Source organism: Diabrotica virgifera, chromosome 3 (genome assembly GCF_917563875.1).
Source record: "Diabrotica virgifera virgifera chromosome 3, PGI_DIABVI_V3a".
NCBI lineage: Eukaryota > Metazoa > Arthropoda > Insecta > Coleoptera > Chrysomelidae > Diabrotica > Diabrotica virgifera.
Genome location: NC_065445.1, coordinates 78,831,711 through 78,847,958, shown reverse-complemented (window position 1 = coordinate 78,847,958; position 16,248 = coordinate 78,831,711). Strand labels below are relative to the sequence as shown.

The 16,248-nt window shown below is 33.9% G+C and overlaps 1 protein-coding gene across 2 annotated transcripts in view; it reads right to left on the bottom strand.

Moving 5' to 3' along the window:
- The window catches only part of LOC114327867 (cuticle protein 64), a 159,826-nt gene that overhangs the window by 1,325 nt on the left and 142,253 nt on the right, over positions 1 to 16,248 (bottom strand). Inside the window, exons 1-2 of one of the 2 annotated variants that reach the window (XM_028276579.1) lie at positions 11,537 to 11,688; positions 5,506 to 5,821 (exon numbers count right to left, since the gene is read on the bottom strand). In XM_028276579.1, coding sequence (XP_028132380.1) covers positions 5,506 to 5,821; positions 11,537 to 11,548 — 328 coding nt within the window. In that variant the 5' untranslated portion in view covers positions 11,549 to 11,688. Of the gene's footprint in view, positions 1 to 5,505; positions 5,822 to 11,536; positions 11,689 to 16,248 lie in introns of those variants that run through there. The other variant, XM_050645258.1, reaches the window with a different exon arrangement.

The following is a 16,248-nucleotide window of genomic DNA, read 5'->3' as shown; positions in this document are numbered from 1 at the left end:
TTATTGTACTGAAAGAAGAATTTTACTTTACCTGCCGCGATTAATCGAGATTGAATATAAGTGGTCGATAGCAGTAATCGAATGGTGGGTATTTGAATGAACTTAAAATTTATTTACTTTAATTATTAAAAATATTGTACACAATTGGCGATATTATCAATTAAGATTACCTATGTCAAAAAGGAAAATTCTGCAGTATTTTGTAATTATATTCATATAAAATTAATTAAAACTTTGCGGACTTAGTAATTATTCAATATTGATAACTATCGATTAAAAATCGAAAGCGGCCATCTTGCATAAGTTATCTGTGATCACTGTCATGAAATTATTATGACGTCTAAAATTTAGAAAGTTTTTAAATGGTAAATTGTAAGAAAGTGTTAAAACCAATATCAAATTTTTGGCGATAATGCGCCAACGTCTGTCTGGGTATGCACCACGTCAGTAAATACTGTTATTCGCCTGATTCGTCTGACTCGTTCCATAAAGAGTAACTTTACTGACTTGGTACATAAATAAATATTATAGTACAGATCCCTGTGCGTGACAAGCTTTATAGGTCGCTAAAGAGTACTTAAAACAATAGTGTCAAAATTTCATAAATATTAATAAGATCACAATTTCATAATTTAATGGAGTAAACTTGCCTGTGGTTGAACCAATTACAAACAAGCATTTCAGCGCGGTAAATTTGAATTACTCCTCCTAGTTTAAAAACGAGGATAGATTTTCTCTTTCTGTTCCGTATGGGGTTAAAAAGATAAATTTTGATGAATTTTTATAAACCCAATTCTCAATATTACATACATGTTATACATAAATTGGAAAAATATTGTTAAAAAACTAATTATTAATAATTTGCAACTTCGCAATAATATGTATTTATCATATTCTTAAGCTTGTCGCGCACGGGGAGCTATACTATAATATACAGGGTGTTTCATTAATAATTGTCTATACAGTAACTGGGAAACCTTAGCAGAAAATACGAAGATTTAACTTAAAACACTTAAATAAAATGTGGTTCCTTACTGAGTTGCAGGGTGTTTTATCTAAAAATTTAAAAAATATTTTTGCTCACCATTTTAAAACTATTCGACGTATCCTTTTCATACTTGGCAGGTAGTATAGGTACTGTACAAACTACTAAATTATGTTAAAAAAACGTTCTGGTTATTACCAGAGGCGTACGATGGGGGAAGTGAATGGTTGATCGTTTCCAAATTCTACGCCACTGGCGGAATTGCTATTTTAGTTTAATTTTTGGATTCTCCAATACTTTCTGTAAAAATAATATACTCTTCATTCGTAATGATAATGTCATTAGTTTTCGAGATCTTTAAAGTTAAAAATGAAACGACACGGTTATTTTGATTAATGTATTGTGTCGCTTCATTTTTAATTTCAAATACAGTAGAACATCGATTATCCGAACGAATTGGGGGACATGAGCGTTCGGAAAACCGATTTGTTCTGATAATCGAACTATACTGAGATTGTCATACATATTTATCCACAAGTGAATAAGAACCATATTTATATAAATGTATATTTGTTTATACGTTGATAATGACAAATAGCAATTAAACAAAAAAGTGCAGTCTTTGCAACAACATATTTTTGGATACACAATTGAAGAAAACTGAAGATATTTAAGCGTTAATTACTAACGCTTGCTCAGTACTCGAGTGCGGGGCGCGGGAGTCGGGAGTTCGGATAACCGGTCGTTCGGTTGATCGACGTTCGGATAATCGACGCTCTACTGTATCTCGAAAACTAATCATTTTATCGTTACGAATGAAGAGTGTATTATTTACATAAAAAGTATTGGAAAATCAAAAAATTACACTAAAATAGCAATTTTGTCAGTGGCGTAGAATTTAGGAAGGGTCAACCAGCCACTATTCCCTGTCGTACGCCTCTGGTAGTAGCTAGAAACGTTTATTTATCTTAATTTAGTAGGGTGTACAGTACCTACACTTTCTGCCACGTATGATAAGAATACGCCAAATAGTTTTAAAGTACTGGGTACAAATAATTTTTAAATTTTAATCATATGAGTTATATCATAAATAATTATTAATCAAAATAACTGTGCCGTTTCATATTTAACTTCAAATATCTCGAAAACTAATGACTTTATCGTTACTGGTGAAGAGTATACTATTTACGTAGAAAGTATTGGAGAATCTAAAAATGGCACTAAAATAATAATTCCTCCAGTGGCATAGAATTTGAGAAGGGTCAACCATTCACTATCCCCCGTCGTACGCCTCTGGTAGTAGCTAGAAACGTTTGTCTATCATAATTTAGTAGGGTGTATAGAAGTCGCACTTTCTGCCAAGTATGAAAGGGATACGTCGTATAGTTTTAAAAGAGTGAGCAAAAATAGTTTTTAAATTTTTAGATAAAACACCCTGTAACTCAGTAAGGAACCACATTTTGTTTAAGTGTTTTAGGTTAAATCTTCGTATTTTGTGCTAAGATTTCTCCAGTTACTATATGGACAATTATTAATGAAACACTGAAACACCCTGTATATTATATCATATTGCTGACTCATTACTATAGGGCGATATGATATAATATGTATATACCTATTATAGCTCCCTGTGCGTGATAAGGTTTAAACTCAAATTGTGGGATCCAAAAATGTAAGGTGAAGGCGCTAGGTGTCGCGTCAGTCATGCACGGAGCGAATAGCGTGGAATAAAGTGTTAAACAAAATATGAAACAAAACATTCAAATTTTGAACCAAGATCAAGAACAGCAAGGACGGACCTATTTTCTTAATTATCTAAACCAGTATGCACATATATAAAAAAAACATAAAATCAGTGAATAAGTGGTCAATCAGGGAAGATGTTCATTCAATGTAATATACAATGTTGGAAGAGTATTTATAGCCCAGTCGGGATAGCATTTGACCTTGCATTAGGAGCTGCCCCAAATTTTATTTTTCTAATCTTTAGGGCGGGTCAATATTAGTATAAAATTAAAATCTCGACTGAATTCCTCTGTTGCGTTAGCCGCCATCTTGATTTTAAACGAGAACCGTTTTTGCTCAATATTTCCGCCATTTTCAGTTTTTTGACAAAAAGTGTACAAACTGAAATTATTGAAAATGCGATTTTCTATAATTTCATATATTACAATTTTTTGCGTGCGGTCGATATTTTCCGAGTTATGAGAGGAAAATAGTGACAGTTGTAGCATAATTATTGAATCATTAAATTATCTCGTTTATTATTAGTTTTACAACAAATATATACCTATACAAAATGAAGAGAATTATATTTTGTACAATTTTGATGCCGTACATTTTTTTGATAAAATCAATATTTAAGGTAGTACGTATGTGGTAAAGGTGCGAGCGTAAGACCTGATTGATTTTGCAGCAATTGTTTTTGTTCAATATCTCCGCCATTTTCAACTTTTCGACAAAAAGTGTAAGAACTGAAATTGTTGCAATTACGATTTACTACAATTTTTCGAGAGAACCAGTGGCGGGTCTACAAGGGGGGAAATGGGAAAATTCCCCCCAACAGGGTCCAAAATTAAAAAAAAAATGGTGAAACATCACGATATATTAGCTGACATAAAACTTAAAATATCGACAGACAAATTTAACCAATAAAACCCGCTAGTTAATAAAAATAAGTGAACTTAATGCATATAATGTCTTTTTATGTCTTTTATATATTTAGTTTGGTTGATGTTTCATTGGAAGTTTCAAAAATTGTATAAAATATAATTTTCTTTATTTTTGTTTATGTACAATTATGTCGTAAAGTTAATAATAAATGAGACAATTCAATAATTATGCTTCCCCTCCGCTTCCATTATTTTCCCCCTTAACTCGGAGAATATTGATCGTATAAAAAAATTGTACCAAAAAAATTGTAGGAAATTGCATCATTTATTTTCTTTCCCACCATTTATGTCGAAAAGTTGAAAATGGCGGATATATTAAGCAATAACAGTTCTCATTTAAAATCAATATGGCGGCTAATGCAACCGCGGAATTCAGTCGAGATATTAAATTTACACTACTATTGATCTCTCCTAAAGGATAGAATTATAAAATTTGAGGCAGCTCGGAAACAAAATTCAATTCAATAATAATTATGTACCCCACCACTTTTTATTATTTTCCCATGTAACTCGGAAAATATCAACCGCATGAAAAAAATTGTTAAAAAGAAATTGTAGGAAATTACATTTTCAACAATTTTAGTTGAAATGGCGTAGATATTGAACAAAATCAATTGCTATAAAATCAATCCGGTCTTACGCTCGCGCCATTACCGCATACGTACTACCTTAAATATTAATTTTAGCAAAAAAATGAAAGAGACAAAAATTGTGTAGAATTTAATTCTCTTCATTTTTGTATAGGTACATATTTGTTTTAAAACTAATAATAAACGAGATAATTCAATAATTCAATAATTATGCTCCAACTCTCACTATTTTCCCCTCATAATTCGGAAAATATTGACCGCACGACAAAAATTATCATAAATGAAATTATATAAAATCGCATTTTCAACAATTTCAGTTTGTACACTTTTTGTCAAAAATTGAAAATGGCGGAGATATTGAGCAAAAACGGTTCTCGTTTAAAATCAAGATGGCGGCTAACGCAACGGTGGAATTCAGTCGAGATTTTAAATTTATACTAATATTGACCCTCCCTAAAGATTAGAAAAGTAAAATTTGGGGCAGCTCCTAATGCAAGGTTAGGCCTGTTATTCGTCTAACCCGACTGGACTATTAAATAAAAAATATTGACGATATTCAGTTAATATTGAAAAATGCTCGACAAAGGTGCCAAAAGAAGTGAATACTTTTATAATTCATACGTTTCGATTAGATTCGATTCGATTATGTATGTCCCTATATTTTTCGGAAAAACTGAACAAATTAACCCCTATACTATACGGTTGAAACCACCTCAGACCCAGCCAATAAAATAAAATTCGGGATCCATACTTAGTTTTATCATAAAAACATGAATCGTACTATATTTTTTGGAAAAATTGAACATATCAGCTTCTATGGGGTTGAGACTACCCCGAAATTAGTTAAGAATAGAAAATTTGGAATCTATATTTAGTTTTAGTATAAAAACAACCCCAAAGGGTTGAAACCATCCAAACCCAGTCAATAATTTAAAATTCGGGATCTAAGTTTGAAATCACCCTGAAACCAGTCAAACAATAGAAAATTCGGGATATGTACTAAGTTTACTAAGAAAGTTAAAATAAGCATATAGCTATGGACATTACGGTATCCGCAAGGTTACTAAACGTGTCTCGATTTTTCGAATGACTCCAAATAGGATTTTAGGCCCGTCAAAAACACCATACCGAGCGATAAGAAGTATTCGTTTCAAAAAGAAACACATCACACATATGCCGTTATAAAGAAAATCACACTTACTATAGATAGTTAGGAATTAATTAACTTTTGCTGTCAGCAAGAGTATATTGTACTTACCTAAGCCTAAGCCCCATGGAGCAACAGCGACTGGTGCGGCAACTTTAGCGTAGACGGGGGCAGCAACAGCAACTGGAGCAGCAACTTTGGTAACAACGGCCGTTGGATTCAAAGCTAGCAAGTTGTTATTTTGCCAGGAAGTCGCTCCATGAGCTACAGCTACGGGAGCATGTGCTACAGCGACGGGAGCATGAGCTAAAGCTACTGGAGCGGCTACAGCTACAGGAGCTGAAGCAAGAAGACCATGCCCACCGTCGTAGCCTCCTAGACCAATGACGCCAGCTCGGGCGGCGCAGATGAGCATAGCAAGTACACACTGTAAGAATAAATAAAATAATTGAAATAATATGTTCCAGTTTAGTTTAACTAGAAATTGATTATAATTTTAAATGATTAAAGAATACTGAAAATTATATTCATAATAATATAATCACATAATAGTATATTATGCAACGAGTATTTAATGATGGGCATTATGAATCGAGTATGAGGGATACGAAACGAGCCGCCTAGCGGCGAGTTTCGTATAGAGTACGAGCTTCATAATGATAATTAAATGCAAGTTGTATACACGATTTTTTCTATGATCATTCACAACAAAAAATATATTCAAATTTATTAATTTTGTAACGCAAATAAATTAAGTAGTTTGCCAGGTTGTTTACATATTGAAAACTGTCAAAGCGTATGTATTTGACTCGCCATTGATCACTGCGCGTGTGCCACCTTCATCGCGTTTGCCATATCGCGAATCTATTGGTTAAAAATCTGTATCGTAATGAAAATATGTATCATAATGAAGTTCATTATGATAAAGGTAGTGAAACCATAATTTATATATTATAGTATGAGAATAGAAAAATAATAATATAATTGAATCAGACATGGTCGTGAACCAATTTTCCGGTATAGACAAAACATGCGATGGCGACCAAGACTTCATAAACGAGACACAAGAAGGCCATAAAAAGATGGATCACCGACATATACATAAAGAAAAAGTAGGAAGAAACTGCCATCAGATGGCTCAAGACACCACGAACATGGAAAACACAAGGGGAGTCCTATGTCCACAAAAAGAACAAAAGAGGCTACTAAAGAAGATTATTGTACATCAAAAATATAGTGAAAGATTAATGTCTACACACAAAAGCTCAATAACGGATCAACTGTGTAGGAATAATCAAATTGAACTAAACTTTTTTAGATTCTATACCTAGCTATAAGTCTATAGAGCTAACTGTTCAAATGCGGGAAACTCAAAAATGATAATAAAGTCTAGGTCCAAGAATATGAAAAAGAGACAGAAACTCAAAACTAGTTGGTAAAATAATAAAAGAAGAACAAATAATATGATAGTACAGTGGATAGTAGATGAGAAGGGTAAAATAATATTCATATTAACAGAACAAAACTATATGGCGGCGAAAAAGGAAGCGAAAGAAGTAGTAGCAAAAGCCAAAGCAGAAGCGTATTCACACCTATACGATCAACTGGATACCAGGGAAGGCGAAACGAAGATATATAAAATAGCCAAACAGAGAGCAAAGAAAGCAAAAGATTTTAATCAGATTAGGTGTATCCAAGATGAAAATAATAAAATACTAGTTCACGAAAAGGATGTCAAAAAAAGATGGAGTAAGTACTTTGACAGCTTATTAAATGAAGAATTTGACAGACAGCCTGTAGAGTCAACGGAGACAGTAGCAGCAATGGTCACCAAAATAACAAACGAGGAAGTGGCTCAAGCGCTTTAAAAAATAAAGAAAGGAAAAGCGGTAGGACGAGATGATATTCCTGGGGAAGTATGGAGAGCATTGGAAGAGACAGGAGCAAGGTGGCTAGCAGGTTTATTTAATAGAATTGTGAAAGTTGGACAAATGCGAGACGAATGGAGTAGCAGTATACTAGTACCTGCCTACAAATACAAGGGAGATATACAACAATGTACAAACTACAGGGCTATAAAACTGCTTAGCTACACCATGAAAATATGGGAAAGAGTAATTGATAGACGGATGCGTGAAGAGACCGAAATATCCGAGAAGATAGCTCAGTAACACTCAAGTGGTATATGTAAAATAAAAAGGATCAACCGAGTAGAACGATGTATATTTCCATTTTCCAGTGTCTTAATGTCTTCCGGTATGGATCAATTAATGGAATTTAATGAGCCATAAGACACTATCGTTTACGGATGTACCATCGATGCAATTCACGCGCGAATACTAATTATAAGCCGCAGATCCACTGCTGCATTTAACATATTATTTCATATTGGAGCAGTCAGAAAATGCTTTTGTATAACCGTTGATTGTAGAAACAAGAATACTTATTTCATTTATATTATATACTTTAATAAAATAATTAATAACACATATGAAACATAATTAACTAACATTCGTTTGGAATAGAATTTGTTTCAATATCAACATTTAAAAGAAAAAATTATTTGATCATCCAGGCTGGTCAGGTATTATCCTGATATATTATGATTTTTCCGTAGGTATTTAAAATAAAGCTGAAGAACAGAAAAGCTGCAGGTATAGAGGGAATACCAAACGAATTATTGAAATATTGTGGAGCATAAATGACACAACAATTAACAACATTAATTAACAAAATTTTAAGGCAAAATAAAAATACCGGAAAATGGAGAACGAGCGAAATAATTCTACTATTCAAAAAAGTAAATAAAAAACAGCCAGAAAGCTACAGAGGTGAACATGCTAAATACCTAGTACTCTAAAACTTACAACTAAAATTTTACAAGAACTAATGAATCAGGAGAAGTTTAGCAGATGAACAACAGGATTTTTCTACTGCAAGATCATGTACAGATGCAATATTCGTTATAAAACAAATTACTGAGAAATCACCAGAGTATAATAGACCAGCATTTCTATGTCTGATTGACTTGAAGAAAGCATTTGACAGAGTAAGACTCAAATATGTAACCCATCGTCTGTGTAATATAGAAGTTCCCCAGATATTATAGACACTATTAAAAACATCTCGCTCAGCAAGAAAAACCAAACGGCAGAAATAAAAAGTCGAATCAGACTGGCCTGGGTAGCATTCGGTAAATTATGCTACATTTTGAAAACAAAAAATACCCGCAATATCTTATAACGCGAATTTTTAACCAGTGTGTACTTCCTGTTTTCACATATTATGGCTCCCAAGTTTGACATACATATGACGTACATATTATGACACTTACAAAGGAGAATATCTATAAAGTGGTAAAAGCACAAAGATCGATGGAAAGACAGATACTGCATATAAAATTTAAAGATCGCAAAAGAAACGTCTGGATCAGCGGAGTAACCAAAGTGAAAGACAGGTGGCAAAACTCAAATGGAGATTTGCAGGTCACACCATCCGATAAGCAGATGAATGGGAACATAAGAGAGGAAGAGGAAGACCTCAGAGGAGATGGAGCTACGACCTCAAAAAGCATTCCGGATCCAGATGGATGACCACAGCGCTGGATAGAACCAGTGGAAAAGAGAAGGGGAGTCCTATGCCCAAAGATGGATAGATTAAAGCTCGAAGACAGAAGATAGATAGATTGAAAACACCTACCAAAACAACAAAATGGAAGTCAGAATAGATGGACAACTTACAGAACCTATAAACATAGGCAGCGGAATAAGACAGGTGGACTCATTGAGTCCTATGCTCTTTAATTTAATTTTGGATGAAATCATCAAAAGCATTAACAAAGGAAGAGGATACAGAATGGGAAACAAAGAAGTAAAGATACTCTGTTACGGAGACGACGCAATATTGATAGCCCAAGATCAAGCTAGTCTACAAAGATTAGTCCACAGAAAACAAAACGAAAACAATAGTAATCACTAAAGAACCAATCAGATGTAAAATATAAATTGATGGTATAAATATTTAACAAGTAATGGAAATAAAATACCTTGGAATCACACTGTCCAGTTACGGATACCTGGACAAAGAAGTGAGAGATCAAATACAAAAAGCAAATAGACTAACAGGATGCCTTAATAACACTATGTATATGGCGAAACCGACATATTAACACTGAGATGAAGTCAAGAATTTATAACCTCCTCAGTCCATAGGTGCAGTCAGCTGGACAATGTTTACTAATTTATTACACGGTGACTATTCGGGTTGGGCATCGCTGCGTTTTATATTGCAGCATATTGGACTTGCTATTTATTAGTTAAATTTACTCATTTGAAAAATTCGACAACAGCGCCTACCTCGGTAGTTTGTTGTTACATGTGTTGAAACTTTTTAAGTTATGATGGTGGCTCCACAAAAATACAGTAAGTTGTAGTGTTTTTCTGTACTTTAAAGTATTGATTGTTTTTAATGTATGTTACTTGATGATTGGACGTATTTGAGGTAAATATATATTTGAAAATAATTACGACTGGATACGTTAGCGGTCCTTTAAACTTTTTGTCCAGCATTTTGGACATTGGGACTTATTTTAGCAAAAAGGACAAAAATAATGCTAGAAACAGTAGAGATGAAAACATTGCGAAAAATCGATGGTAAGACGCTGTGGGATAGAGCTAGAAGTGCAGATATACGAAGGAGATGCAAGGTAGACAACATTAATAACTGGGTGAAAAGCGGAAGAGTAGAATGGAACGACCACATAAGCCGAATGACAACAAATAGAGTAGTACGGACGGCGAGAGATGGTTCCCCAATAGGAAGACGATCAGTGGGAAGATCACGAAAAAGATGGAATGACAACTTACTGGAGGCACATTGAAAAACAGACAGAGTAATGTCTATATAAAAAGAAGAAGAAAAAGAAGAAGGAACTTAGTTAGCCAAATATGCTACCATACTCACATTTTCTAAGTTTAGTTACAGATAGTAAAAGGATATTGATGGAAAGTGCATTGGAGGCTATTTTGACAGATAACGATTTTTTCGTCAGTGAAGATAACGATAATGATCAAAGGAAATGGATTTACAGGAATTTAAGCTGTATGTTGGAAGGTCACTAGCTCTAGGTGTTAAGCCTGCAAGTGGGAGACAAGCTAGTGCGTCTATTTCAAGAAAACCGGAGACATCTGAAGATGAAGTGCCCATAATTCCTGTAAAAAGATCTACAGTGCCAATATGCACTGTCAGCAATATAAATTTTTATCGCGTTGCCTAAACCTCTTGAATGCACTAAGAAGACGAGATCTTTTTTACAAAATGCAAAATGTATATGTGTATTTCTCCTGAACCAGAATGTTTTTTCAGTTTCATACTTAAATTATATGAAAGCTAAGTCCTGATGTCCATTATGCTGGACCTGTCATATTATGTCTGTCAAATAATTTTTTTATAGTTTTTATAGATTTTCGTTTATTGTTTTCACAAATGAGGAGAGAAAATAGAAAATATTGTTAAAATAATAAAAAAAAATTTCTTGGGCTCAAGAGGATAAAGCTAGCGTGTAAGACCAATGCATCAGAAACAAGACCCACACAACCACAACACAAAGACTACTGGAAACAGCAGACATAAGAGTACTGAGAAGAATTACAGGAAATACGATGAGAGATCGAAAGAGGAGTCAAGACATTAGAAGACCTTGTAACACTGTATAAACGAATGGACACTTAATAGAAAAAAGAATGGAATAACCACATAACCAGAATGGGGGAGACATGATCATCAATGTCAAGAGGAAAAACTAAAATAAGTTTGAGAATTAATATTAACTTCACACACCATAATATAATGAGTCGATCAGACTAACACATTTTTAAAAAATTATGTTTTTGTGATATATTTTTATACGACAAGACTATTATGGAAAGCCTGAAGAACAGACAGATTATCTACCCGAACTTGAAAAGCCATAAGAAATCGTTGATAAACAAACATAAGAAAAAAGAATAGAATTGTAACGTTAATCTTCAATAACTTAAATATTTTCCAATTATGTGTTATTATTCCAAAAAAGTTAACGGCAAATATTTATTCTTCGTTATTGGAACACCCCGCAGCAATATTTTCACAAAAACTAACTTACCACTCGGAACATTTTGATTTTGAGAGTAATATAAAGTTGTTCACTTAAGACACTGTTGGACTCAATGATTTGCTCGTAATTGTTGTGTTGTTTTATAGGGATTGAGACCCGCCCCACCGAATCTATGATTCAAGTATATGAAAATTACTAAACTAGATCACTACCCAAGTACAATGGACGTCCAAGAGAGGTAAAACAACTTGAAAATGCAGTCCTCGGCAATGGAAGAATAAAAAAATTTGTTTATTACTATTCGTATTACTACTGTACAGAGATGTACTTTAGATACTTTGGAAATGGAGTTGATAAAAAAGTTACCATGATTTTTTATTTTAATATTCGTCATAAACATTAGATACTATTTTCTTTTTTATATTTACAATTTGACATCCCTATATTATTGCAGAATACAAAATAAAATATTCCCAAAAAGTCCCATTCATAAGAAAGGAGAGAAGTGTGCGAACAATATGGGGGTATTGTTCTTCTAGATGTAACAAATGGATTACTCGCCAGGGAGGATAAAAAAAGGGCAAATCCACCATAGATCAAATATTCGTGTTGAAAATAATTCTGAACAGTACGTTCGAGCAACACTTAAACCTAAACCTTCTCTTTAATAGCTTTCAAACAAGCTTACGATTCTGTGATAAGAAGGCGTCTGTACCAAGCCCTAAAAGTATATGGAATTCCGGAAAAGATGATCAGACTAGTAAAAATGACCTTATTAGTGAAGATCGGCAATAGAGTAAGGATAGAAGGAAGTCTAACAGGAACATTTGAAATTAAAACTCAATTCCATGTTGGAGGCAATATTGAGAGAGAGTGGAATACGAACGAAAGATATGATTTATGACAACATAAGCCAGGTTCTGGCCTTTGCGGACGATGTAGTGTTAATAGCAAGAACTGAAACAGAACTGCTGAGGATTTTCAAACTCTTTAAAGCGAAGGCTAAGCAGTATGGACTGATTATTAAAGAGTAAAAAACAAAGTATATAGAGATGGGACAGACCACATATGCAGACACACAACTGAAGACTACCACAAACAAATAGAGTAAAGAGTATTGCTACACCGAAAGTGATCATGAGTTATGAACAAAAATCAAGAAAATATGCTGAACATCTGGGAGCGGAGCGTTCAGAGGAAGATATTCGGGGGAGTAAGAGATAATGAAGACGTTTAGAGGAGACGAACAAATGCAGAGATCAGAGAGCTGTAAGTACCAGAAACCAGATATTAGCTAGATCGTCAAAACAAAGAAACTTATATGGTTAGGTCATCTTACGAGAATGGCTGACGAAAGGTGGGCAAAGGACTCGCTGCTGAGAGGGGAAAGAAAGAAGATAAGAGGACGAGCACGGAAAAAGAGGCTAGAAGCTGTTAATTTTGATATTTTGGAAATAGAATGGATAAAAAAATTACCATGGTTTTTTATTTTAAGATTCGTCATAAAAATTATATATTTGTGATATATAATATATTTATAATATAATTATAATTTCAGAACACAAAAAAAAAACAAAAATCATGATTGTCAGTAAGAACAAGATTGAAGACGAAATAATCTACGTTAAAGAAAAATCTTTACAGAAAGTACCCAGGATAAGCAATGGGACCGCAGCCTCGAAAAAAAAACAACTCATTATGATTGCCAGAAGCGCTTTCAATAACATGAAAATAGGATTATGCAATGGGAAACTTAGAATATAAATTAGAACTAGTGTTCGAAGAATGTGGAAAATATCATGGGCAAAACAAATATCAAACAAACATTAATATTAACTCTTTCATATGTTTTGTCAAGATCAATGAATACCATATGAGCGTTTGTTTCTTTATTACTGTCTTTTTCCATCAACTGCCTTATAATGAACATTACATCTGTTGATTTATTTATTTTATTTATTGTTAATAAACGGGGCAAGCCCATTGACAAAAAATATACAATTAAGCAACATTTGTAATATAAACATTACAAACAAATAATAAATAAAATACAAAATCATAAAATCAATATGTATATAGAATTACAATTAAATTTAACGCTTCAGAGATTGTTTAAAGGCACTTAAGGACAAGTTAAAAAAATCTGTCTCATGAGACAACCGATTAGCATGAACAAGAAGTCTGACCAGACCTATATTCACAGAATAATTAGTTCGATGAAAAGGAATATGCAATAGTGTATTCTCACGAAGGACACGGGAAGGAATGTGGAAACAAACCAATTGAAGCAGTTCAGGTGAATGTATCATTTACTCGTCTAGTAGACAGAGGATCAAGTTCTAAGTATCTCATCATATCAGAATATGAATAAGGTCTGTGTAGTTTAAAGGCACAGTGCATAAAGAACCGTTTTTGGACTCTCTCCAACTTTTGAACAGAGGATTGGACTAAGGGAGACCAGATTATAGTGGAATTTTCAAGTTGAGATCGGACCAGAGAACAGTATAAAATTCTCAGCGAAGAAATGTTATGAAAATCCCTTGTATGCCTCTTAATAAACCCTAGCTGCCTAAGAGCCTTATTACAAATAAAATTATTATGCAAATTAAAAGATGTCTTTCTGAAAAATGACACCAATATCCTTGACGCTAGTGACTCTCTCAATCAAAAAACCATCCAAATTGTAATTAAAATCTACCATTTCCACTGATCGATGAAACTGGATAACCTGACACTTGTCACGATTAATGACAAATCTGTCGCCAATTCGCAATTAAGTCGAGAGATTTCTGTAGCCTAGCACAATCAGAGTAATCCCGAACAGAACAAAACAACTTTATGTCATCGACATATGCCAGCACTTCGCAGTCAGTCAATGATTTAATAGCATCGTCAATAAAAACTTCAAACAATAAAGGTCCCAAGTGGGACCCCTGAGGCACTCCTGAGAGTGGAAAATACTCATTAGAAGTGAAACCATTCAGTTTGACACATAAAGACCTGTCCCGCAAGTAAGTTTTCAACCAGCAAAGAAGGGTACCACTCACACCAAAACATTCCAATTTATGCAATAAAAGGCAATGATCTACCTTTTCTAACGCTTTGGGCAGATCAGTATAAATGGAATCCACCTGTTAACCGTCCATGAAAGCATTTACAATATGATCCGTGTAAAGAAGAAGGTTGGTCGAAATAGAACGGCCAGGCAGAAAACCATGTTGAGCAGTATGTAGTTGATTTTTCAAATTATCCGTCAAGAAATCAGTTACCAGGGCTTAAAAAATCTTAGGAATGGCAGAAAGAATTGTAATTTAACGATAATTACGAACAAATGACTTATCACCAGGTTTGTGTCTGGGTTTCACATAGGCTTTCTTAAACTGTGATGGAAACTGGCCCTCTGCCAGGGATCTTTTGAGCTTGTTGATTTACCCTACACAATCCTAAATTGATTATCGGATATTTCGGTTTCTTCACGTATCCGTCTATCAATAATTACTCTCTCATATTTTCATGGTGTCATGGTGTGACAAAGTAGTTTTATGGCCCTGTAGTTTGTATATTGTTAAATATCTTCCTTTGTTTTTGTAAACAGGTAATATTAATACACTGCTTCTCCATTCGTCTAGCATTTTACCAACTTCCATAATTCTATTGAATAAACCTGTTAGCCAACTCGCTCCTGTCTCTCCTAATGCTTTCCATACTTCCCCAGGAATATCATCTGGTCTAACTGCTTTTCCTTTCTTTATTTTTTGAAGTGCTTGAACCACTTCCGCGTTTGTTTTTTTGGTGACCATTACTGTGACTCTCTCGGCTAGCTCAACTGGCTTTCTGTCATATTCTGCATTCAATTCACTGCTGAAGTATGTTTTCCATCTCTTTTTGTCATCCTTTTCGTAAATTAGTAAGTATTTCATTATTTTCGTCTCGGACACATCTAATCTGATTAAAATCTTTTGCTTTCTTTGCTCTCTGTTTATATATCTTTGTTTCACCTTCCCTCGTATCAATTGAATCGTATATATTTGTGTACACTTGTGTTTAGCTTTTACTACTGCTATTTTCGCTTCCTTTTTTGCGAGCGTATGGTTTTGAAGATCTGTGTCCGACCTTCTTGCCTCTTTTTATATAATTTTCTCTTCCCTTTTATTTTTTCTTGTACTTCGTTTGACCACCACCAAGTCTCTTTATTCTCAAACTTTCTTTCAGCTAAGATACTGCAACAATAAAGTTAAATTGAAATCTCATAGCCATGGACACAATTTTCTTAACCGACCCTGTTTTTCAACCAAACATTTTTCCTATTTGAGTCAGGCAGTCAATTCACTTGACCGATTTATCCTAATTTTTGTTGTTCGCTAAGCAAAATGTTCGATTGTAGTGTATTATTAATTGTGACTATACGGCATATGTCGCAACATCCCGCCGGTCTGATAAATATTTTTACAAAACTTCTTAGCATGCTAACAGCACGTCTAAAATTGACTTACTACTACTTGAAAAATGTCTTCCTACTTAGATTGGTCTTAAACTCGTAAAACGTTTCGAAATGTTTCTACGGTAGAGTATATGTGTAGGGTAAGGACTTTGTCGATTACACATTTGTCATTGAAAAGTTGTACAGGAACAATAAGAGTGATAAACATTTAAAATTTGTGAAACATTTTTTTATTGTTAATAAATATGGTAGTGCTTCCTCTTCTTATTTTTGTGTAGAAATGACTCTGTTTTTCAATGGGTCTCCAGTAAGTGGCCAT